At 36.8% G+C, this 25,960-nt stretch overlaps 1 protein-coding gene across 5 annotated transcripts; it reads right to left on the bottom strand.

The window, feature by feature from the left end:
• Positions 1 to 6,640: 6,640 nt before the first annotated feature.
• LOC140010794 (outer envelope protein 80, chloroplastic-like) lies at positions 6,641 to 16,632 on the bottom strand. Of its 5 annotated transcripts, none has more exons than XM_072058342.1 (17): positions 16,229 to 16,632; positions 15,121 to 15,758; positions 13,140 to 13,233; positions 12,912 to 12,994; positions 12,685 to 12,779; positions 12,521 to 12,590; positions 11,595 to 11,688; positions 11,394 to 11,478; positions 11,252 to 11,287; positions 10,395 to 10,548; positions 10,183 to 10,323; positions 9,047 to 9,117; positions 8,882 to 8,960; positions 8,647 to 8,762; positions 8,335 to 8,482; positions 7,514 to 7,583; positions 6,641 to 7,026 (listed from the first exon to the last, which is right to left on the bottom strand). In XM_072058342.1, exons 2-17 carry the CDS (start codon positions 15,730 to 15,732, stop codon positions 6,872 to 6,874), a joined length of 2,103 nt encoding a protein of 700 aa, XP_071914443.1. In that variant the 5' UTR covers positions 15,733 to 15,758; positions 16,229 to 16,632; the 3' UTR covers positions 6,641 to 6,871. The 5 variants fall into 5 exon arrangements, with proteins under 5 accessions (XP_071914443.1, XP_071914442.1, XP_071914441.1 ...); XM_072058341.1 differs by having other exon boundaries at positions 15,121 to 15,769; XM_072058340.1 differs by having other exon boundaries at positions 15,121 to 15,939.
• Between the last annotated feature and the right edge of the window lie 9,328 nt (positions 16,633 to 25,960).

Below are 25,960 nucleotides of genomic sequence, written 5' to 3' on the forward strand. Positions count from 1 at the left end.
CTTTCCATCTCTAACTTTTAGGTTCAGGATTTGAACCCTCAATCAGAGGGCGGAGAGAAAAGCCAGTGATACTGCTAGAGCACAAATTTTCCATCCAGTGCAAATCTAACCTGAACGTCTAAATTGCCTTCCTATCCTTCAATTTAAATGTTACAACAATCGTAGCACCTTTCGACATACACCACTTCCTCGATAAACATCGTTACCAGTATTGAAGAAGAGCATTTTGTCATCACTGGAATCAACCAAAATCTTGTAGTAAAGTATTGCTCAAAATTTGGCCCTCCTTTTCTTTTATTTGCCATCCTCAGATTCCTTTCACTGATTAAAAACCCAAGTGCATCCGTAAAGCCACCGAACCAGGCCACCACAACCACAACACTGCCATCATTATCCAATATTCAATTGCGATTGAAATGGGAATTATTCCCTTGTTATGCATTATGACATTATTAACTTGTGTTTGTGGAAGATGTCTGATGATTTCTTGATTAAATTAGGAGAAGAAATCCATCGCTAAAAGAAACACATAAACATGGAAGATCCCAACCTAACTTATCAAACATATGTATAACCATCAAAATCCTCTGATATTTTAGTTTGCAATCACATTCGGCATTGCTTCTTTCAGAATTCTGGGCTTTTGAAGTGGCTGTGAAAGGGCTTTTAGTTGAAGAAAGGGAGAAATAAGGCGGCTAAGAGATGTGTAATCTGTGTGAGACATGGGAGTGGTCTTTATCTAAGGGCGAAGCAGTGGTGCGATAGCTTGTTTCTGGAAGGGTGAGAGCCGAGGCTAACAATGGATGACTTGGAGGGAAAGGGAACTGAATTTGACAGAGCGAGAGTGGGAAAGATCAAAATCGAAATGGTGTTTTGACCATCTAAAAAGGGTAGTTTAGACATTTAAATAAAAATTGCTCTAGCGGAAAAACATCTATTTTGGCAATATCACAAGCTCGGAGAAATATGATAATAGGTACTTATTATTTTTCTTTACAATGTACTTCTCTTGAATTTTTGCCTATCCAATATTTATACCGGAGGGATTTCTTTTAAAGTAAATTTTAGATAGTTCATCGAGTCTCATCTTTTTCAAATTAATATGATTTTCCATGCAATATTGGAAGCTTGGGCCCTATGGTTTTTCCTTTTAAACCCTTTAATTTATTATTTATTTATTAAGAAAATCTTTGGCACAAAATAACCCTTTTCATGATAGACAAGGAAGCTTTACATTAAACTGTATATACATCAGAGAACCTTATACACATCAGGCTGGACTACTCTATGCACTCATAAGATAAAATCAGAGCTAATAAAATTGAATGTGGGCCAAACAATCTGGGAAAATCAGTAAAACAACGAAGATCTCTCCCTCCATTCCAGAGTCCAATCCAGATCTTCCCTATTCCGAGTCACTTTTGTACGAGAGACTATATGCCGCATGCAGCATTCACTGCTTCATGCACCACTTGCACAGGCTGTATCTTCCTCTTTTGAAAGATGCATCTGTTCCTTGCTTGCCATACAAAATTTTTAGCAGCAGCAAAATCTAGTCTCCTCGATGGATTTGGGGCAGGAACGATTGCAGGAAGCAATTGTTTTGAAAGGTTGATGGCTAAGATTTGGGCAAAAAAAAAAAAAAATGTAAGGTCCAAATTTCGTTTTATACATCATTTTTCACACCATGTGTGGGGTCCACAATATTTTGTTATATAGTTACATGTTATGCAAAGTGAGTTAATCGTGTACAAAATGCACAAAATCGGTCCGGACGGTTTTTCTGTTGACTATTCCTCAGCTAATTCCTTCAATTATTGTCCAAAAAATAAAAAATCGGAAGAATGTTGTTTTGACATAGGTATGGTACGAAACTATGGGTGTCAGGTTTGGTCAGCCTGGCAACAAAGAAAAAAAAAATTTATATGCTGGGCTGCTAGGCTTAGAATTTTTTTTTTTATCCATATGTTTTGGAGCAGCCAAAAAGGAGGAGGAAGAGGAAATTCATGATGAATCAGTTCTTGACTCGGTGATCAAATTTGTAGCTGATTCAGTTAAGCAATTTCTAGCGGCCACAGCCTGGACAAAGGGCCTTTTCTTGCATGTTTCTTGGGTATACTAGATTTTATACTCTTGCTAGCTGACCTTTCTACTATTCAAGAAAAATAATCTGACTTCAGGGAATAAGAAATAAAAATTAGTTTGAATGTAACTTGTGTGTGTGTGTGTGTGTTTTTTTTTTTTTTTAATTTTCCATGTAGATTTTAATGGCATTTGTAACTGTAGCTTTAGCTCATTTTTAGCTGTGATCGTTTGGTTACTGCAAAACAGCCAGATATATCCTCTATCTTAGCAATGGTTAGTATATATTACGTATAGTAGATTATTTCTTGAAATTTATTTAAGTGATATTAGTCTTAAAATTAGTAAGGATTTTAACTAATTGATGGTCAGCATATTTTTCTCTGTTGGGAAAATTTTTGAATTTTTATTTTCAGTTGCTTCTGGTATTTCAATCAATATGGATGGCTACATGGTGGCAGCGGATATGATACGAACAAAAATGGCTATATAGTGGTAGAAGGCAGCGGTAATTATAGTGGTAGAAGGCAATCAAAAATGTTAGGTATATGATACGAACTTGTGCCGTATTATGTACCTTACTTGAAAGCTGGCCCAATTTTATTCTCAGCATAAATGACTAAAAAACTAAGGAAAATGGCTCAAAGCAAATGACATAAAAGCTATTTGACCAGTTTCAATAAATCTGCAAATTAACTCCTTGAACTAGGGATTTAAGCAACGGATCCTTCTTCAACATCTTCAATATAAATTAAAGTAGGTTGATGTTAATTCTCCAACTTGACCCCTTCAATGCATTTATGAGCTCCCTCCATGGGTCTGTATGAGTCAAATTGCTCTTGAATAGCGCATACCAAAACCTGAATCATCACGCAAAATAACCATTTGAACTCTTTAACATGAGTTTTCGCAATTAAGTGAACTGGAACTTTCACACGATCATTGAGTGATCCTTGAATAGTTTGGACGCTAACCAGATTCATATCATCGTTGTTTGAGATGGAGTTAAACTTGTCTCAATAGAGAGATTGGTTTAAGGGAAGCAACGTTGAAAAAAAAAGAAACCAACAAAAAATTTCTATTTATTTATTTACTAATTTTATTTGAGTTAGATTTTTAGTAGTTGCGTAATTTAGGAATTTGTGTTTTATTTAGTAATTTCTTATGCAAGTTGGTTTCTTACTCAACAATAGGTTATAAATAAGATATTATTTAGAGTGTTTTCTTAAGATAGTCCAAGAAAGTTTGTAAGATTTTATTGTGGTATAACTTCTTCCATTGTTCTGAGATATAATAATATTGTGAATTTTTTATTTTTCTCTCCGACATATATATTTGAGTGTTTGTTTTATCCCTTCAATTTTGTAACCCTGCACGCATTAATTACGATTAGAACCCTAAATTTGGGTTCTACAGATTTGAAAAAGTTTTAGGTGTTATTTCATAATACAGTTTTATTTTATCTATGTGGGATCTCAACCAATGTGGTTAACTGGGCATAATCAAGAAGACATGTAAAGGTATCCAAAATAAAATAGTGAAAGTTCAAAAAATATGTCAAGCGGGGCTAATCCGCATATACCAGGATACTGTTACATAACTCCAAATTAATATTATTAGAATACAACACTACATAAACATTAACGAGTACAATAATCATCCTAGCTACAGGCCTTTTTAATTCTTTTTAAAGCTATTCATGTTATACTGACTTTTAAGTTTTACACTTAGAATATAAACTTATTGAAGCTAATTTCCATCTGGAGTAGAATATAGGGATGCGATTCAAAGATTAGTAAAGACGAGGAAAGTAATTTTAGTGGTTTGAAAAAGCAAATAAAATATTACAAGAAAAAGACATATTAATAAAAGTAGAAAATTCATTTTTTTAGGATGGGAAAGAAATTTTAGTGGGTTAAGAAAGCAAATAAAATGTGAAAAAAGAAAAAGACATATTAAATGAAAGTAGGAAATTCATTTTTTTTCGTTAAATAACAGTCTCGACAAATGAGAACTGAGGATTTGTTTAGTTCATGGATTGGATAAAATGGGATGACTCATTCTCGAATTATTAATTCTAGATTAAGTCATTCTCGAATTAATAATTCAACTTATCCATTGTTTGGTTGGTTCTACGTTGGATAAGATATATTGGAAAATAATCCTATCTATGCTTGGTTGGAGATTGGATGAGATAAGATTACTACTTTAATGACCAAAATACCCTTGATTTGTAGGATCATTTTAATAGAGTAATTTAATAATTTATAACTTTTATTAAAATAAACTAATTTGAAAACTTATAATTATAAAGTAAATCAAGGGTTTTGATATATAAAAATTTGCATTCACTAAAACTTAGCCCATTCGGGCCCTTAAAAATAGGTTTTAACCAAGTATTTATATCTAAATTTGAAATTTAATTAAATAATGGATCGAGTTTTGGCTAAATTAGAGTTAAATTGAATAAAATGCAACCCATTTAAGAGTTTTAAATGAGCCAAACTCAAGCCAACATAGAAGATTTTTCTTTGGGCGATCTTGAACTCATTTAAACCCTCATTCGCAAAACTCAATTGATAAGGTTATGTATTTATATAGAATTTTGTTGAGAAAATAAGGTTAGTAAGGGCAATTTAGTCCTTTTATTATGATGTATGTAGGGGTAAATTAGTCAAAACATTTAAATTAATTAATAGGGGTAAATTTGTCATAAAATTTAAAAGAATAAATATGAACAAAATAGTCAAAAAATTTTAATATAATTAGTAAGGGCAAATTAGTCCGTTTATTATCATATTATTATGTGAATGTATGGTTACATAATATTCAGTATGCATTTGTGTCATTTGCAAGGGCAAACTAGTTCAAATATTGTTATGCCAATAGTAGGGGCAAATTAGTCAAAAAATTTTAATTAATTAGTAGGGGTAAATTAGTCCATTTATGTTATATTACTGCATGAGGATAAGGTTATATAATTATAAGAGTATAAATTTATATTATTTGTAAAGATAAATTAGTTTAAAATTTCATCATTCTATCTCTTAGTCATCTCGGGATGACTAATACCACCTCCCTCTCATGAATAGGAGATTAATTTGGTTAATTGGGATGTATCATCTCATGTGTAAAATGTAACCAAACATTAGAGATACAAGATAATTAGACCAATCCTATATCATTCCATGAACCAAACAAACCTTAAGAAGTCAAAGATGTTAGGTCCGGAGACATAGAGATCTTGGGTTTAAATCTCTCTTCATCCACCCTTATTGAAAATTAAAAAAAAAAGAGTCGAAGATATTAGATTCTCTTAAAATGTTTCACGCTATAACGTGCATCAATATCATAAAAGTATTCTATGAACGTTGGGCACATCATGATTCATGTTTGTAGTTTCTAACATTTTTGTTATTTCAACCCACTAATATTTTTTATTAAATCCAATGAATTTTTAGTAATTTCACTTTGATCCATTAAATCTTAAAATATTGACAAACCCCAAAACGCTTTGTTTCTCATTTGAAACAACTAAATTTTAATTAAATTTATAGAATACTCTTTTAGGGAAGCATAACCGTTCAGAATTTATCCGTTAGTTTGAACCATTAATGTCCAAATTCCACTTTAGTTCAAAACCATAAAAAGGTTTTCTGGATATTTTTTAAGAGTAAATATTTTCTACACTGACGGTATAGACACTATCATCGTTGAATTCATGACATATGTGTAAAAGTTAAATTTCAAATTCAAATTTTACATAGTTATCATTCATCTAACGCTAATAATATATACACTGTCAGTGTAGGAAAGATTAATCCATTTTTCAAACATAAGGAAATTTTCTATATTTAACTAGAGTATGGATGGAAAATGAAAGTTGCATGTAGAAATTCCATATGCTGCAATAGTTTCAATATTTGTCCATCTCCTTTCTAGCAAACCCTTTATCCAGAGACCAGTTTGAACATAATGAATATGGTAATTGTATTTTCCATCGGATATGACATATAGCTGTTAGCCAACTTGAAACCCCTTTGTTGGAGAGCAGTTCAAAAGTAATGATAATGGTACAAATGTATTTTCTACCAAATATGACATACAAACGTAAGAGAATGTTCTAGCCATATCCCTTGGCACGAAGTAGTGCAGGACAGAAAACGTCAAATTGCAAAATACAAATGAGACTACTACTCACGTGTCCTTGCATCTTGCCAGAAAACTTTTTACATTTGGGTTCAAGAACAATGGAGATGAAAGCCTCTTTGATCTTCAACACCGTGCAAACAACTGAGGGAAGTGGTTATTGACGAAGTTCAACATCAGGGAGGAACAAAAGGATAAACGGTAAGAGAAGAAAGGATGCAAGCCTAGATTTTCGACTAAGCTCCATCAGAACACAGATTTTTTACTTGGGCCAGGAAAAAAAAAAAAAAACTCTGGCAGCAGAATTTGCTTTTCCTAGAAACTAAATCCTATATTAAGATATTTGGTACCTTACCACTAATTGTCTGAAAATTTGTATTTAAACTACAAGATTAAACTGAATAAAAAATGAAAAATGAAAATTGCTTTGTACCAAAATTTACATGATAAGTGGTCTCAACAAGCTTAATACTGCCTCATGATGCCTGAATGAGGTAAATTTATCTCAATTTGCTTCCATATGAAAAGGAAAACAACATTGTTTTTCATCCTCACACCAGATATTTCCAGAAGACAAAATTTAGGCACTTTTAAGCAACAAAGGATACCAGAGAGAGTGAGTGGTACATGCAAGGAAATTTTAGTTCCGCAAGCCAACCCCAAAGTGAAACCTCCCTGTACGTTGGTCATTAAATGCATATTCAAGTCTTAAAGGCCCCAGAGGAGAATCCACACGGATGCCAAGCCCATAGCCATATCCACTGCCGGGCTTTAGCCTTGCACCAGCAGGATCACCTGAATTTATGAAGTTCAATTACGTAAATCATGAATCATTATACTGTCAAAGACCTAAGTATATAATCATCACACTAGAGAGTTTCAGAACACAAAAGCAAGCCTTTAAGACCTAGCAACATCACTAGCATAGGCGTCATACCATCAAACCATTTCACTCTTTGCCTGGAAGAGCAATTACACTAAGAATCAAATGCACAATCAAATCTTATCCATATTTAGTTCCTCAAGTTCTTTCAAGTTTTCTTAAACCCACTTTCTTATATGTATGGACCACACCCATAGTGAAGACCAGATAACCCTCGAGGCTCACTTAACAGCAGCTTTAGTTGAGTGCTTCTAGAACTGTGCAAAATGCATCAAAAACTTGGTACCACTTTACTGAACAACTTTTTCTACTCAACACAGACAAGTAACGCGGAGTAGATTATTAACCTGCCAAAGAGTACAAGTTGCAGAGAAGACATTGAAGATCAGAAAGGCATACCTGGCACAATAGATCCAGATCCAAGATCAGTTCCATAATCAGCAAATATGACCCCTTCAACTGGCCCTGTCTGCAAATAGTTGAATTCATTACAAGACATTCTAAACAGGAGTAGTTCCTCATAGAGATTAGAGTCATTATCAAAGGATAAACCACAAATCATGATTTGACAATGCAAGGTTAAGCGGCTAAGAGAGTTTGGTTGTCCTCATTTGCTGCAGTTGGAGAACAATGAAACATCACCCATGATGTAAAAGGTCTTTTGTTGAGCTGGAGTTATTGTAGCAATAAGAATAAAAGAGCTAATTTATTAAAAACTGTCAATTTAAAGAGAAAGGAAGCACAGCACATTTGATTTAAAAGAACAGCTAAGAACGTTAAAACTGTCATTTGAATACCCTTTACTTTTGAATTCAGGAACGTTCTTCCAGAGATTGCTTTCTTTTGCTTCCTTTTTTGGCCAAATTACGTAGCCCTCTTCATAAATATGTTTTCTTATGTCATTCATGTTACACACTCAGTGCCTTAAATATAATCCAAAAAATGGAAACAAAAATGCTAAAAATCATGATAACAAAATACCATCAAAAGAAAAAGGAAAATCTATGACAATGTGCACCTGTGCGAATTAGAGAATATGTGCATATACACACATGCATATCCATATGTGTGTTATAGCACCAATTACACAGCAGAACTTTTGGAAGAAATTCTTATGCCAGCTTATAAAAGGCGATTAACAGAATCAGTAAGGAAAAAAATCCACTATTACTGCAAATCCTGAGGATTGAACTTTGAATCAAATTAGGTTCTCCACCTACCAGAGGGAATGAAACTTCTCCACAACCAATTGCACAAGACCGACCTGATCCAACAGCTCCTTCTTCATAACCCCGCACACTATTGGTGCCACCAATTGCAAATGCTTCATGAGGTGGAAAATTTCCCACAACATGTCCACCAGACAAACTACAAAGATGAGAAACCAAAGCAATCAATAAGCTAATCTTACAGTATAAAACAGACAATGATTTTTGTGAGACTCAAACCATGACATTGAAAACCAAAAGGTCCAACCCAATCTCGGTAAATACCAAATAATACTTGCATGAAAAAGAGTACACAGGTAGTACCTTAAACGAAGGCAAGCAGGACCAAGCACCAATCCCTTCCTCGCACGAGCATTCACTCTGTTGAAAACTAGCCATTCTGGCCAAACAGGAATTCCCTGATCCATGTTAAAAGCAAACTGCACAACAATTTCAACAATGCCAAAACATTAATACAGCAGGTCAATAAGTATAGAAACTCAGCACCAAAACATAGGATTGATCAAGAAAAGTTTACAATAAAGTTCAGACAACCAACCATTGAAGAACCTGGGTCTCCAGAACCAGTATAAACAGTCTCAAGTTTAGCTAGTAGCATGTCATCATGGGTATTGCCACTGCAGCAAAAGTATTACATTAAAAGATGTTCAATTTTGCAGTCTTAGTGGTCACCAAAATTGTAGCAAACATAAAAAATGCCTACCTTGCTGTAAGTGGGCTGCTATAGAAATCCCTTATAACAGGATTGCCTTTGTCATCATGAGCACCAGCACGCTGAAACATAGAACATTAGTTGCCCAGAAAGCAAATCAACAAGCAAAAAACTCAAGAATGTGCTAAGCGACTTAGCATAGTAAAATAAGGAACAAATAGTGAAGAATGATGAACCTAACAACAAAGGCATAATGCACAATGAGGAAAACTAGCATTTTGTTATATCATGACTTCTCTCCAAGCATAGCAGCATTTGTGAATACAAATCAAGCAAATGTAAAACATTGACAGCAACATAATTTTGTCAGAGGAAATAAAGTACAAAAAAGGGAAGTAAAATGAAGGTTACTGATACTTATGAAACATCAATTCGCAAGAAAAATAAGTTTGCGAGTAAGAGAGACTCAATTCGCAAATAGCTCAATTGAGCTCAGCTTGTTTGAGCCTACTCGAGCTTGAGTAGCACAAAAACATTCATATATCATTTTTAAATAAAAAGTGCGAAAAATTCCACACTTGAGAATATGAAATTTTGTGTGTGTAGAAGAGCTCCATTGAGCTTGACAAGCTTCTGAACCTCACAAATATGTAATCGAGCTCGAGGTCGCCAAGCTATTCGAGCTCAATCACTTGAAATTGAGCTTTCGACCATGCAAGCTAGCGATCAGCTGAATTTAGCTAGACTCTTTTGCAGTCCTATGCTTTATGATCAGCATCTGTATTCTTTTCTCTGATCCTTTTTAACCAAGTGTGCCCTTGCAAAGCCAACAATCAGATATAAAAGCTGAGATTTGAACATGGGTATGATATTAATACACCCTTTTTAACTTTTCCCACACCCTTTGTGTGTTTTTTAGGCCAAATGACAAGCATGCATGGTAGGCCAGAAGAAACATCATAGGTATGTGCAAAAAGCTAATTTTGTGTGGATATCACTGCCCTTTAAAAATTTAGCATGTACTTCTTAGAAGTTCATGCACTCTAGTTCAATTTCAACCAGGATACCAAACAGCAAAAACTAAATGATTGCCATATATGTTATTCACATAAACACAGAAATGCCTAGAGAAATAATGAACCAGTTTCTAAACAAAATAGGCACATAACTGCACATCAGGAAATTACCTGAAAAATAAGTCCCAGAGTTCCATTCCACTTTGGCCTGAATGGCCGGCTGTATTCAATTCCAGCTGTTACACGCCCGATCGTAAAGCTATTACTATCGGGTTGGTTCCCATGAACAAGTGTACCAGGGGTTCTTGAATTCTATTTAAAGAAACTGAGTCAAATAGAAATAGTCTCAAGTCAAAGATGAGATTTTGATCTAGTCCTACTACCTGGATCATGATTGACCTTGAGGTCCTTGTATCATCTCCTTCAATCCATGGGTCTGTATAGTTAATTCTGAATATTGAGTCAATTTGCCCCCTCTCCAATGACACATTAAGCTTTTGGTTTTTCCCGAATAGATTTTTGTGGTAAATTGCACAGCTGCAGTTAAACAATATGATAAAGCAGCATACTTTATAAATTTAAATAGGTATCATGTACTGAGATACACAACAAGCACAACAGCATTTTGCATCCCAAAAAACACTGCTGGACATAACCATGAAAACCCTGTTTAATACAGCCAGTGTTGTGGAGTAACACAGGCTCCACACATACAAACAGAAAGGACAGAATTTTTTTTTAATACAAGATGACTCTATGCTGGTCTTTCAGACAATTGTAACATGCATAAAGTGTAATATAGATCCCATTTACAAGAGCATATAAATAACATGATGAAAATTTAGCTTAACAGATATCCCAATCAGGAGCCAGATAATTTTTCTTCTTTCAAGGGGGATTTGGGTACAAGTAAAAGAGGGGTTGTTGATGAGAAATGAAATCCATTTACAATTTCAATTAGAAAGACCTCAAATATTCAGAAATAAAGAGTATGCAACACCTCATTTTCTGAGTTGATCAAACCAATTATATAGTGTTGTTAGAATGAAAGCCAACATCTTAGTAAAGAAAAACTCATTACGATGTAGTACTTCTAGTAATAACCAAAGAAAATAAAAAATCAATCAGTCGAGACGGAGACAGTCATCAGAACAGCATGCTAAAAGAATTTGAAGCAAAAGCTAAAACAAGAAAACAATGACTTTATGCTGAGAAAAATCATTTGTAGCAGCAAGATTACCTTCCTATCAGTCCAGCTAGAGGGCCACTTGTTATCCTACAAAACAAAGTCAACAAATTGCAGCAAAAGACATTAAAATTAGCACACACATACCTGTATGCACATGTGCCGATGCTAAATATCACATTTTTTATACACATACCCACTCGAAATTCCACCACCAGCTGAGATCCCCCCTCCACTTTTGCGCTCTACGATATTCAATGTCAAATCAATCTTGTTACTGTCTGCAGAGTAATGCCCAGAAAAGAGAAAACATTAAAAAGTAGTACAGAGATATATGTCACAATTTTTTACAAATAAAGCATCTAGAATGTTACGCAAAAGTTATCTGCTGATTCACCTCCAGCAGGCTGAGGAATTATACTAACATCTTCCATAATACCCATGGTTAGCAGGGTATCCACATCTCTTTTCCCCTGAAGCATACTGTACACCTACATCAGAAAAATTCAGAACCAAGTTACAAAAGGGAGCAAAATGTAAAATTTATTGCCAACAATGTTATGCATCTATAGAAAGTAAAGACAAACTGGTAACACCAAAATTATGATACTAAAATTGCTTGCCAATCCAGATTAAATCTTGTACAAGTCTTGCAACTAAGAAAGACTGCCACTAAATATGGACAAAGAAGTCAATTAAATCATATTCTTAAAGAAAATATGCTATATCTGGAAAGTGAAACATGATATATGCACAAAATGACAGTTTCCATGTCTTTGGAGTTCAACATAACAACTCTGTAGACATACAATATTTAATGCTTCTATAAAGTGTAATTATAGCAGTTCAGCTTCTGATTACTGACCATAGCCATTCATGGTTGAACATATAAAGTTTGTGGTATGTGAAACTTATGTAATACTCTTTTAAGTTCATTTGAGGAAAGAAGCATTAAAAACGAGACTACTTCAAATACGTCCAAAAATCATCTAGAGAGAGAAGAATTGGCAAGTCATGATTTCCTCATCATAAATGAAAATGCATTGCAATATTTAAGTAACAACCATTTAAAAGACACTTGACCCCGGTGAAATATGTGCAGTTTTACCAGTACGCCAACATGAACTGTTTCAAGAATGTTTCCCCATTATGATCAATTCAGTAAACTTGGCATCAAGTTTTTCACAGAGCATTTAGATTCAGGACCCCATGAAAAGAAAGTTGTATTCTTTATAATAAAGAGGTTTCTTGATAGCTCAAGGACATCTAAGCCAATAAACACACCAAAATCAGGTAAATGAATAAGGTTACTGTGAATTAGACCTGTCCCTTCTTTGTGGTAAGTTGGCGTAGTATTGTTTCAGGCCTTGTTTTGCCAACAGTTGGCTCTCCACTGTAGTAATAGGAAAAATTAGGATGTATGAGATCATCCTTAAGAGGAAAATTTACTATGCGATAAACATAACAGTCCAGAATCAAGTTATTACGTCCTGTCAAGAAAACGTATTGTCATATTGTTGACCTCAGCTTCTGAAACCTGTAACCTAATAATGCCACCAGAGAGAATCTCTATACCTGATACCTAGAAATGGATCAAGATTCAAGAAGATATGAACTCTTTGTCAACTTGATGGCCTCACAATTATCCAAGTCCTATAACTCTAAGACGGAAAACAAAGGAGAAACCATTGTTCATGTGAGATTAGACACTAACCATGCCAAAAAGACCCCTCTCCATATACCAACCATTAATGGAGTTTATAACATCATCCAGCCGCCTGATGTTAACCACTTTTCCTGCATGACTTGACAAAAACATAAGTGCAACTCAAAACACAAGAAAGCTATAAATTAAAATATTTGTAATATGGAATTCACGGCAGAAGCAGAGGCACTCTTGCAAGCTTCAGGTATTTGGGTCAATAAGCACCAGAAAACGTACCATATCCATCACGAAAGGCATCCTCTATAAACTTTGATGGAAGAACATTAGCTCCTTCGCACACCAACCCCTGGAACTCTTGGTTTGGTTCTACCTTGTGCCAAAGGAAACTCATACAAATAACTATACATTCACAGAAAATTCTGTGTCTAAACAACCGATAAGTATCCTGTAGTAATCAGAAATTTATTCAACATGACATGCAATTTTACATAAATAAATGAACATTTCAAGGAAGCCTGTAAGAAAATTCTACAATCCTATTACAGCCCATTGCTTAGGAACTGAGGGTCAAAAGCTGACCACGGTTTAACAAGAAGAATTAAATAAAAAGGGCCAACATAGGTTCTAGCGGTTTATTGACAAATCCATTGTTTGTGTCACAAATAAGTGACTAACTACCAAAAAAAGAAAAAGCAAAGAGTGCGCCGCACATATAAATCTCACCAGGTGCATGCCACCTATCTGTAGGACTTGCCCATGGTGCATGACAGCAGGGTCAAAAGAAATGTACTTAATTTTGTTGGTAAATATCTTTTGGACTTTTTCTTGATCTAAGCTTTTTTTGTGACATTCAGCCATAGATAGGCAAAAGTCAGTGAAAGTACATATATAGAAAGCAAGGATCCCAATCTTACACAAACTAAGAATTGCCATCAATCAGATAGAAATGATCAAGCTTTTACTTAGCCAAGGAGGCATTGGCCTAGAGGCTAAGGTTGAGGCACCAAGAATTAAAGGTCCTGAGTTCAAATCCCTGTTTCCACTCCCTGTTTCTTAAATCCTACCCCTCCCCTACTAAAAAAAATAAATGAAAAAAAAATCAAGATCTTATTTTTTTCCTCTCTCTTTCATGTATAGAGTGGATGTTATTCACAGCAAGCATATTTTTTTTCAATAAAGATATCGAATTACAATGTAATGACCAGACAAAAAGTGATAATTTTAGAGCCCATTTGATTTGCAGGGAATTACTTGGGAAAGTAATCAAACTGTAAGTTTTGGTAAGTTAAAGCACCTCAGATTTGAAAAAAGAACCATGAGGAGGAGGACAACATAACCAACATAGAGAAATATTCATAGTTGTAGTGGTTATGCAGTGACTTCTGAATGAGTTTAACTGAAAGATGTCTACAATCAGCCTTTAAAACTGTTGAGGGATAAAAGGTCCCCAAAAGCCATGGCCAACAAACAGCCCATCGGCAAACATTGATCTATTGCAAGGTGCACTATATTAGGTTTATTGCAAGGTGCACTATATTAGGTTTGCCAGACAACGCAGACAAATAAAATTTTATTTCAGCGACTATATACAAGAATCTTTAAAAGAAGTACAATTCTAAGTGACAGGGCTTGTATTCATCCTTCAAGATTGAATATTCTCAAAGAATGGGACCTTACTCTTCAAATATGACAAAGGCGTCCTATTTAAGCACACATTCATCACCTACCTGGCTCCATCAAGCTTGAAAATAATCTCTCCCATAGTTTCAACCCCTCCACCTCCCTCAGCTTTAATCAGGAGGCAATTGAGAATTAATTCCTTCTGTGAATTTATAGGTTCAATTAGATTGTTACACGCTTTCTTCCTGTGGAAACAGATTTGGAAGAGCAGTGCCCCAAAACAGTAGCTCTTTTAGCTTGGGAAGCTGTGGCACAAAAATCCTAACTGGTAATATCTTAAGAAAAAGAACACCCTTTTCACCAATCTTTTCAAAGTACTTTCAATTTTCTGCTCCAATATGCACTATTTAAAACTTGCAAGTTCCAAAGGAACTATTCCCAAGTCCATCTCCACAAAATTTACATCCTTCTCAATCCCCTAAATTGACTGTACTTCCTCTATTTCATTCCAAAAGCAAACAAATGACAATACAAATGCATGAGTTATATTTAATCAATCCCCATACAAGGAAAATAAAATTGCTGAAAACATAAAGACATAAAATAAGCACACAAGTACTTGTGGAACGTAGAGTACCTGAAACACCAGTCGAATGCCATCCCGGGTATCGACTGCAACCGGCATGCAAGAGGCAAAATATCCACTAGCAATTATCCGATGAACATCCTCCTGAACATCACGAACGGTCAATGCTGAATTCGGTCGGGAAGCCTTCAAAGCATTTTTGGCCTCACTCTCCAAATCCTTCCTTTCGAGTTCATCTCCATCTTTGTTCCTCACCCACACTTCACTTATCAAAACCCTCTCTTCATCACGACTTGTAATCTGAGTCTGGCTCGGACTCTTCAGCACTGTCTGATTCGTGGACCCACTCAAGTCAGACTCGGCATTACCACCATCAGAAAGTGCAAGAGAAGCAGAGCAGAGGAGGGAGGACTTCAAAGGAGGGTGAAAGCGGAAGGAACTAAGCAAATTCGGGGGTTTAGGGAAATTAGTAAAGAAATTGGTGATGGACTTCTTTTTGAGGTTAAAGTTGAAATTGAGAGGCTTTTGGGGTTTCATTAGAGAATTGATCAAGAACTGAGAGGTGAATTGGAGCTTTGAGAAGAAAGTGATAGAGGAATTGTGACCAAGTGGTGGAAGCTTGATAGAGCAAGAAGTGAAGCGGACGTCATCGTTTCTTGGCATTGTGGATCAAAAGCAAAAATTCTGCACTGTGTTAGAGCTGTAAAATTGTTAGGTTTTTATGGGATTAGAGTAGGTAGGAGAGTGATTCCCATGTCAGTGACGAGACAGAATGTGAAGAAAAAAGTGGAAAACATATGTCTAGACATAATGGAATCTCTGCAGTTATTTGAATATGTCTCAATCAGCAGTTAAACACATTCCAACAACCTGAAAAATGGTACCAGAGAAAAAAATTCCTATTTATGAAAAACCCAAGGAGCTCAAAGATACCAATAAACATTCATAGCCATGTATTTCCATCGGAAAACTTAAAGTACCAGAAAAAGGAAGCAGAAAAACCGTAACTCGAAAGCAGAATAAAATTCAGAGCTTGAATAACAATGCAGATGGCTACACCCATTCAGACACAAACACCGACATTTTTATCCAGAATTAAAAACAAAATCAACGTAATCATACATTTAATAAACGCAAAAAAGAATAATAAACAACTTACCGAAATTGCGAAGATTTTTTGGCAAAAGTTCGAATTCCAAATTGGAGTTTGAATTTAGTGAGTGTCTTGGAGTGATTGAGTGAGGTGATACGGTTAGAGTCCGAGCTTTGGAGAAAAACGACGTAGTTTCGTTGAGTTTGCTGCTCAGGTATAGGTTATGATACCAGGGTTTCTCGGTTCTGATGGATCCGGGAAGCTGGTTGGGTTGGGAAAGGCCGTAACCGTAACGAGGGGAGACTCTTATACGTCAATTACTGCGACTTTACGTCTATTTCGGGTCATGCTTCTTCTTTAGTGTTTGCTACCTGCTTCTGTGCTTAATCCCGCATGAGAAGAGAGAGGAGGTTTTTGAAACGCCTATACCCGGTAAACTCCCCGGTGCTGAGAAGAAAGCTTAAACCTTGTTTGGATTGCTGTTTTTCGTCAAAAAATTACGTCGTTTTCGGTAATCACATTTTTCTATTATTCTTTTTCCTCACATACATCAAATTGCTACAGTAATTTTTTCATAAAAAATCATGAAAAATACAATCCAAACACAAACTTAAAATTCGATTGGCCTTCGAGGGCACTCAATACACACTCACTCAAGGACAAGAATTTGAATTCAAAAAGGATGAGGCCTTCGGCTGTTGGTAAAAAGAGGATGAGTTTCCGAACAAAATGGTTCTTTCTGCTTGTCGAGCAGTCTCACTTCGAATGTGTCTTCATACCTACCAACCCTTTGTCACCGCTACTACTACTTCCCCCCAGTTGCTTCATCACCGGTCACTTTGTCACCTTGCTCATCTTGATCACCGGTCACTTTGTCTCTTTGCTCACCGGTATCACCTGTCTACGAGTCAGTAAGACAACCAGCATTAAGTATTGAGAAAAGATCCAGCAACCCATTATGCATCACCTGGTAATAATTTAACACCAAATATAATTTAACCCATTATGCATCACCGGTATAATTTAACCCATTATACTACCCATTAAGACTTTATAATTTAATACCAAATAAAGCCACATTTAAGAAGAGCAAAATTGGACATCTCAATTTCCAACTTTTCACAAGAGTTTTCATAACCAAAATAATAGATAGTTGTTTGTAAATAAGTACAGACGAAGCAGAAGAAAAGCACAAAACACCGATGACAACTTGTCAAAGAAATGCAACTCAAATTACATATCGAATTGAACTATCAAATATCAAAGATTTGACAAACAAGCTGTGTATCAAAGCAAAACATGAAGTGGCCCCTAGCACACCTTTATATGAAAGAAGAAAAAGAACCTTTATGAAAGAAAAAGAAAAAAGAAAGCAGAGATTTTGGAAGAATACCATGCGTTTCTCTAGGTTCCCCACTCTTAGTTGCAGGTTTTTAATCATGTCTTTGAGCATTCGGGTTTGTTCGTCGGTTTTGTCTACCTCCTCCTCTATATCCTTTTCCGGAGTTGAACTCTATTGCTTTGAAATCCAATGAAGCCATGCTATGGTCGAATCATAGCACACCATATCGTTGACAACTCTAAGCAAATGGAACCGATTTTCCAGGCCCAAACAGCATATAACAAACTGTAAAAGATTAAAACAATAAAGGATAAAAAGAAGAATAAAATAAAATTTGATTTACATTGTAAATTTATAATTTTTTCTCACCCATCCTAGTTTAAGACACCAAAGTGTCCTGTATATACAAAACCCCGAAGGGATATGGTACAGCTGAGAAATATCTTTTGCAACGATAAAAGTAGCCACGTTAAAAAGTGGCTCTTCCAAAGATCTTTTTCCTTGGTGGAAGAAGTATGTCTGCAAAGTCCAGGAAAACACAAAAAATAAAACATAAAATCTTTAAATCTTTAAAAAAAATATGCTATAATACTCAAGAATCTCCTACCGAAGAGATCAAACAAAAAGAGCTCTTATAAACATCCGGTTTATCGCCCTTTTTCATTTCGTCCCATCGCCAACCGCACACCATGCCATACTCTGTCGCTGTTGCTAGTGCTGCAATCAGAATAATTTTCGGTGGAATGACACTAGCACCACCTTCAGGGAGGTTCAGGCTAGCAAATGCTAGAGAATACGGAGCAGAATTTTGAAGGGTACGGAAACGAGGAGATGCTATGCGGACGGTGACGGTGGTGGTGGTATTGGGAATGCAACGAAGGGTGATGATGATGCGACGGCCAAGAATGCGATCCGGGCTGACCTGCGGCGAATTGAGATGATTGGGCGCAACCGAGCTGAGAGGGGAAAATCGAACGGACTATCCTGCAAAGAAAGAACAACGGCGGGACTAGGGTCCCCGGAATAGCTCCGATGGTCAAGTCAGTAGAGCTCATGAATAAGGCAACAGTATATAGCACTGTAGATGGCGTAACTTGTATGGTCGTGTGGTACCATATTTCTAAGATTCAGGGTAGTGGTTTCCATATAGGAGTAGGAGTCCCCTTAGGGTTCGGAGTTCTTTTAGGGTTTCGTATGACAACCCCTAAAGGTTCGGAGGCGGCGGTCCACTAGGCCCACTCTAGGGAGAGGCGGCGGCAGTGGCTGAGCTGGCCTCCTTCCAAACCGAGCTGAGGCGTCCGAGCTGGGAGACCTCTATTGCCGACCTCGCGTGTGCCAAAGCCGAGCTGACACGTGTCATATGTGAATTGGCCCCACTAGGGTCTAGGGTCGGCGGGACTAGGGTCCCCGGAATAGCTCCGATGGTCAAGTCAGTAGAGCTCATAAATAAGGCAATAGTATATAGCACTGTAGATGGCGTACCTTGTATGGTCGTGTGGTGCCATATTTATAGGATTCAGGGTAGTGGTTTCCATTTAGGAGTAGGAATCCCCTTAGGATTTGGAATTCTACTAGGGTTTCGTATGACAACCCCTAAAGGTTCGGAGGCGGCGGCCCACTAGACCCACTCTAGGGAGAGGCGGCGGCAGTGGCCGAGCTGGTCTCGTTCCAAACCGACCAGAGGCGTCCGAGTTGGGAGACCTCTATTGCCAACCTCGCTTGTGCCAGAGCCGAGCTGACACGTGTCATATGTGAATTGGCCCTACTACAGTATTCATCAGGAAAGAACCCTCATTTGTACCTTTTCAAACTGATACCATCCGCAGTGCTTGTCTCCTTTGTGGGGAGGTCTTATTGTAGTGTTTTTCAGCCTTATTAAATGCAGTTCAAAAAATTTATCTATTTTTCCGTAACTGCAAAGTAACGTCCTTGCAATATAGGTCTGGCCTTCCAGCTTATTATGGTAAGTTGGACATTCACAATTTTATCCCCACTGTGCAACGCGCGATTAATACCTCCTAATATTTTATAATCCTTGTTTGAAGCTTCTTCACTTAATGTTTGGTTCAACTTGAGGCGTTAATTTTAATTATTTAATTTTAAAATTGATAATTCAAAATCTAAGGAATATTAATTCGGTCATATTTATCCCCACCCTCAACAACTTTCAGCTGAGAAATTTTATTACAGTCTAAACCAATTATTTGACAAATTTAATAGTTGAGTTTTCACTAGTGGGAATGCCCTGAAGAAGAATGTGGAATTCATAATTATACTTTAAGATTGTGGGGTCCATATTTGTTCAGTTAAGAGTATTTTAATTGTGAGAAATAAACTATTAAACTTGCCTAATAAATAGTAATTAATATGGACGGTGATAAAATTCCTTACCTCAGCATCTAGAATCAGAAAACATATCATCTATGTGAAACTTTGAAATTCATCTCTAGACTCTAATCTTATGTTATATACACTTATTATTATATTAAAAAAGGCCGATTTTGCTGTTTTTAACGGTGCAAACAAGGGCAGTTCGGACCAATTTCTGTCTCATGCATACCGTGTTCTTCCGTCCAGATTGCGCTTTTCATTCTAAGTTTTAAGGCTAGACGGCTAGACAGTTTGATATAAAATCAAGAAGTCAATGAACAACTTGTTTAAAAAATATTTTAAAAAATTCACATCTTTTTCCAAATTATTATTATTTACTAACTACACGTTATTCAGTCTTGTACTATCCAAAAAAAAAGGTGAAAAAATGAAAGACATTTTTTAGAAATAAAAAGTGTCAAAAGACTCTCAAATTGATTTTTGTCGATTTCATCTTTGCAGCGTTTTTACGAGTAGGTTTAATAAGCGATTTCGCACCAGAGCTCGGCTCTCCACTTTTGCAATAAACTAACGCAACTAGTATCTGTATATCCTTATACTACTACTTGGGTCAAGGTGCTACAGTCAAAACCATGATATTCTATAGTCAAAACATGGTTGTCTTTACCTATACCGCTACTACTACTTCCCCCCAGTTGCTTCATCACCGGTCACTTTGTCACCTTGCTCATCTTGATCACCGGTCACTTTGTCTCTTTACTCACCGGTATCACCTGTCTACGAGTCAGTTAGACAACCAGCATTAACTATTGAGAAAAGATCCGGCTACCCATTATGCATCACCTGGTAATAATTAACACCAAATATAATTTAGCCCATTATGCATCACCGGTATAATTTAACCGTTTATGCTACCCCTTAAGACTTTATAATTTAACACCACATAAAGCCACATTTAAGAAGAGCAAATTTGGACATCTCAATTTACAACTTTTCACAAGAGTTTTCATAACCAAAATGATAGATAGTTGTTTGTAAATAAGTACAGACGAAACAGAAGAAAAGCACAAAACACCGATGACAACTTGTCAAAGAAATGCAACTCAAATTACATATCGAATTGAACTATCAAATATCAAAGATTTGACAAACAAGCTGTGTATCAAAGCAAAACGTGAAGTGGCCCCCAGCACACCTTTATATGAAAGAAAAAAAGGAACCTTTATGAAAGAAAAAGAAAAAAGAAAGCAGAGATTTTGGGAGAATACCATGCGTTTCTCTAGGTTCCTCATTCTTAGCTGCAGGTCTTTAATCATGTCTTTCAGCATTCGGGTTTGTTCGTCGGTTTTGTCTATCTCCTCCTCTATATCCTTTTTCGGGGTTGACCCATGTTGCTTTGAAATCCAATGAAGCCATGCTATGGTCGAATCATAGCACACCACATCGTTGACAACTCTAAGCAAATGGAACCGATTTTTCAGGCCCAACAGCATACAACAAACTGTAAAAGATTAAAACAATAAATAATAAAAAGAAGAATAAAAATAAAATTTGATTTACGTTGTAAATTTACAATTTTTTCTCACCCATCCTAGTTCAAGACACCAAAGTATCCTGTATATACAAAACCCCGAAGGGATACAGTACAGCTGAGAAATGTCTTTTGCAACGATAAAAGTAGCCACGTTAAAAAGTGGCTCTGCCAAAGATCTTCTTCCTTGGTGGAAGAAGTATGTCTGCAAAGTCCAGGAAAACACAAAAAATAAAACATAAAATCTTTAAATCTTTAAAAAAATATGCTATAATACTCAAGAATCTCCTACCGAAGAGATCAAACAAAAAGAGCTCCTATAAACATCCGGTTTATCGCCCTTTTTCATTTCGTCCCATCGCCAACCGCACACCATGCCATACCCTGTCGCTGTTGCCAGTGCTGCAATCAGAATAATCTTCGGTGGAATACACTAGCACTACCTTCAGGGAGGTTCAGGCTAGCAAATGCTAGAGAATATGGAGCAGAATTTTGCAGGGTGCGGAAATGAGGAGATGCTATGCGGGCGGTGACGGTGGTGGTGGTATTGGGAATGCAACGAAGGGTGATGATGATGCGACGGCCAAGAACGCGATCCGGGCTGACCTGCGGCGAATCGAGCTGGCTGGGCGCAACCGAGCTGAGAGGGGAAAATCGAACGAACTACCCTGCAAAGAAAGAACAACGGCAGGACTAGGGTCCCCGGAATAACTCCGATGGTCAAGTCAGTAGAGCTTATGAATAAGGCAACAGTACATAGCACTGCAGATGGCGTACCTTGTATGGTCGTGTGGTGCCATATTTATAGGATTCAGGGTAGTGGTTTCCATTTAGGAGTAGGAATCCCCTTAGGGTTCGGAATTCTACTAGGGTTTCGTATGACAACCCCTAAAGGTTCGGAGGCGGCGGCCCACTAGACCCACTCTAGGGAGAGGCGGCGGCAGTGGCCGAGCTGGTCTCGTTCCAAACCGACCAGAGGCGTCCGAGTTGGGAGACCTCTATTGCCAACCTCGCTTGTGCCAGAGCCGAGCTGACACGTGTCATATGTGAATTGGCCCTACTACAGTATTCATCAGGAAAGAACCCTCATTTGTACCTTTTCAAACTGATACCATCCGCAGTGCTTGTCTCCTTTGTGGGGAGGTCTTATTGTAGTGTTTTTCAGCCTTATTAAATGCAGTTCAAAAAATTTATCTATTTTTCCGTAACTGCAAAGTAACGTCCTTGCAATATAGGTCTGGCCTTCCAGCTTATTATGGTAAGTTGGACATTCACAATTTTATCCCCACTGTGCAACGCGCGATTAATACCTCCTAATATTTTATAATCCTTGTTTGAAGCTTCTTCACTTAATGTTTGGTTCAACTTGAGGCGTTAATTTTAATTATTTAATTTTAAAATTGATAATTCAAAATCTAAGGAATATTAATTCGGTCATATTTATCCCCACCCTCAACAACTTTCAGCTGAGAAATTTTATTACAGTCTAAACCAATTATTTGACAAATTTAATAGTTGAGTTTTCACTAGTGGGAATGCCCTGAAGAAGAATGTGGAATTCATAATTATACTTTAAGATTGTGGGGTCCATATTTGTTCAGTTAAGAGTATTTTAATTGTGAGAAATAAACTATTAAACTTGCCTAATAAATAGTAATTAATATGGACGGTGATAAAATTCCTTACCTCAGCATCTAGAATCAGAAAACATATCATCTATGTGAAACTTTGAAATTCATCTCTAGACTCTAATCTTATGTTATATACACTTATTATTATATTTAAAAAGGCCGATTTTGCTGTTTTTAACGGTGCAAACAAGGGCAGTTCGGACCAATTTCTGTCTCATGCATACCGTGTTCTTCCGTCCAGATTGTGCTTTTCATTCTAAGTTTTAAGGCTAGACGGCTAGACAGTTTGATATAAAATCAAGAAGTCAATGAACAACTTGTTTAAAAAATATTTTAAAAAATTCACATCTTTTTCCAAATTATTATTATTTACCAACTACACGTTATTCAGTCTTGTACTATCCAAAAAAAAGGTGAAAAAATGAAAGACATTTTTTAGAAATAAAAAGTGTCAAAAGACTCTCAAATTGATTTTTGTCGATTTCATCTTTGCAGCGTTTTTACGAGTAGGTTTAATAAGCGATTTCGCACCAGAGCTCGGCCCTCCACTTTTGCAATAAACTAACGCAACTAGTATCTGTATATCCTTATACTACTACTTGGGTCAAGGTGCTACAGTCAAAACCATGATATTCTATAGTCAAAACATGGTTGTCTTTACCTATACCGCTACTACTACTTCCCCCCAGTTGCTTCATCACCGGTCACTTTGTCACCTTGCTCATCTTGATCACCGGTCACTTTGTCTCTTTACTCACCGGTATCACCTGTCTACGAGTCAGTTAGACAACCAGCATTAACTATTGAGAAAAGATCCGGCTACCCATTATGCATCACCTGGTAATAATTAACACCAAATATAATTTAGCCCATTATGCATCACCGGTATAATTTAACCGTTTATGCTACCCCTTAAGACTTTATAATTTAACACCACATAAAGCCACATTTAAGAAGAGCAAATTTGGACATCTCAATTTACAACTTTTCACAAGAGTTTTCATAATCAAAATGATAGATAGTTGTTTGTAAATAAGTACAGACGAAACAGAAGAAAAGCACAAAACACCGATGACAACTTGTCAAAGAAATGCAACTCAAATTACATATCGAATTGAACTATCAAATATCAAAGATTTGACAAACAAGCTGTGTATCAAAGCAAAACGTGAAGTGGCCCCCAGCACACCTTTATATGAAAGAAAAAAAGGAACCTTTATGAAAGAAAAAGAAAAAAGAAAGCAGAGATTTTGGGAGAATACCATGCGTTTCTCTAGGTTCCTCATTCTTAGCTGCAGGTCTTTAATCATGTCTTTCAGCATTCGGGTTTGTTCGTCGGTTTTGTCTATCTCCTCCTCTATATCCTTTTTCGGGGTTGACCCATGTTGCTTTGAAATCCAATGAAGCCATGCTATGGTCGAATCATAGCACACCACATCGTTGACAACTCTAAGCAAATGGAACCGATTTTTCAGGCCCAACAGCATACAACAAACTGTAAAAGATTAAAACAATAAATAATAAAAAGAAGAATAAAAATAAAATTTGATTTACGTTGTAAATTTACAATTTTTTCTCACCCATCCTAGTTCAAGACACCAAAGTATCCTGTATATACAAAACCCCGAAGGGATACAGTACAGCTGAGAAATGTCTTTTGCAACGATAAAAGTAGCCACGTTAAAAAGTGGCTCTGCCAAAGATTTTCTTCCTTGGTGGAAGAAGTATGTCTGCAAAGTCCAGGAAAACACAAAAAATAAAACATAAAATCTTTAAATCTTTTAAAAAAATATGCTATAATACTCAAGAATCTCCTACCGAAGAGATCAAACAAAAAGAGCTCTTATAAACATCCGGTTTATCGCCCTTTTTCATTTCATCCCATCGCCAACCGCACACCATGCCATACTCTGTCGCTGTTGCTAGTGCTGCAATCAGAATAATTTTCGGTGGAATGACACTAGCACCACCTTCAGGGAGGTTCAGGCTAGCAAATGCTAGAGAATACGGAGCAGAATTTTGAAGGGTACGGAAACGAGGAGATGCTATGCGGACGGTGACGGTGGTGGTGGTATTGGGAATGCAACGAAGGGTGATGATGATGCGACGGCCAAGAATGCGATCCGGGCTGACCTGCGGCGAATCGAGCTGGCTGGGCGCAACCGAGCTGAGAGGGGAAAATCGAACGGACTATCCTGCAAAGAAAGAACAACGGCAGGACTAGGGTCCCCGGAATAACTCCGATGGTCAAGTCAGTAGAGCTTATGAATAAGGCAACAGTACATAGCACTGCAGATGGCGTACCTTGTATGGTCGTGTGGTGCCATATTTATAGGATTCAGGGTAGTGGTTTCCATTTAGGAGTAGGAATCCCCTTAGGATTCGGAATTCTACTAGGGTTTCGTATGACAACCCCTAAAGGTTCGGAGGCGGCGGCCCACTAGACCCACTCTAGGGAGAGGCGGCGGCAGTGGCCGAGCTGGTCTCGTTCCAAACCGACCAGAGGCGTCCGAGTTGGGAGACCTCTATTGCCAACCTCGCTTGTGCCAGAGCCGAGCTGACACGTGTCATATGTGAATTGGCCCTACTACAGTATTCATCAGGAAAGAACCCTCATTTGTACCTTTTCAAACTGATACCATCCGCAGTGCTTGTCTCCTTTGTGGGGAGGTCTTATTGTAGTGTTTTTCAGCCTTATTAAATGCAGTTCAAAAAATTTATCTATTTTTCCGTAACTGCAAAGTAACGTCCTTGCAATATAGGTCTGGCCTTCCAGCTTATTATGGTAAGTTGGACATTCACAATTTTATCCCCACTGTGCAACGCGCGATTAATACCTCCTAATATTTTATAATCCTTGTTTGAAGCTTCTTCACTTAATGTTTGGTTCAACTTGAGGCGTTAATTTTAATTATTTAATTTTAAAATTGATAATTCAAAATCTAAGGAATATTAATTCGGTC

The sequence above is a fragment of the Coffea arabica genome, chromosome 7c (genome assembly GCF_036785885.1).
Source record: "Coffea arabica cultivar ET-39 chromosome 7c, Coffea Arabica ET-39 HiFi, whole genome shotgun sequence".
In the NCBI taxonomy this organism is placed as follows: Eukaryota; Viridiplantae; Streptophyta; class Magnoliopsida; order Gentianales; family Rubiaceae; genus Coffea; species Coffea arabica.

Coding starts and splice junctions, on each gene's coding strand:
- LOC140010794 (XM_072058342.1), bottom strand. CDS start 15,732: ATGCCAAGAAACGATGACGTCCGCTTCACTTCTTGCTCTATCAAGCTT. Junction 11,288..11,393: donor GGTGGTGGAATTTCGAGTGG/GTATGTGTATAA, acceptor TTTGTTTTGTAG/GATAACAAGTGGCCCTCTAG. Junction 10,324..10,394: donor CAAGGTCAATCATGATCCAG/GTAGTAGGACTA, acceptor TTCTTTAAATAG/AATTCAAGAACCCCTGGTAC.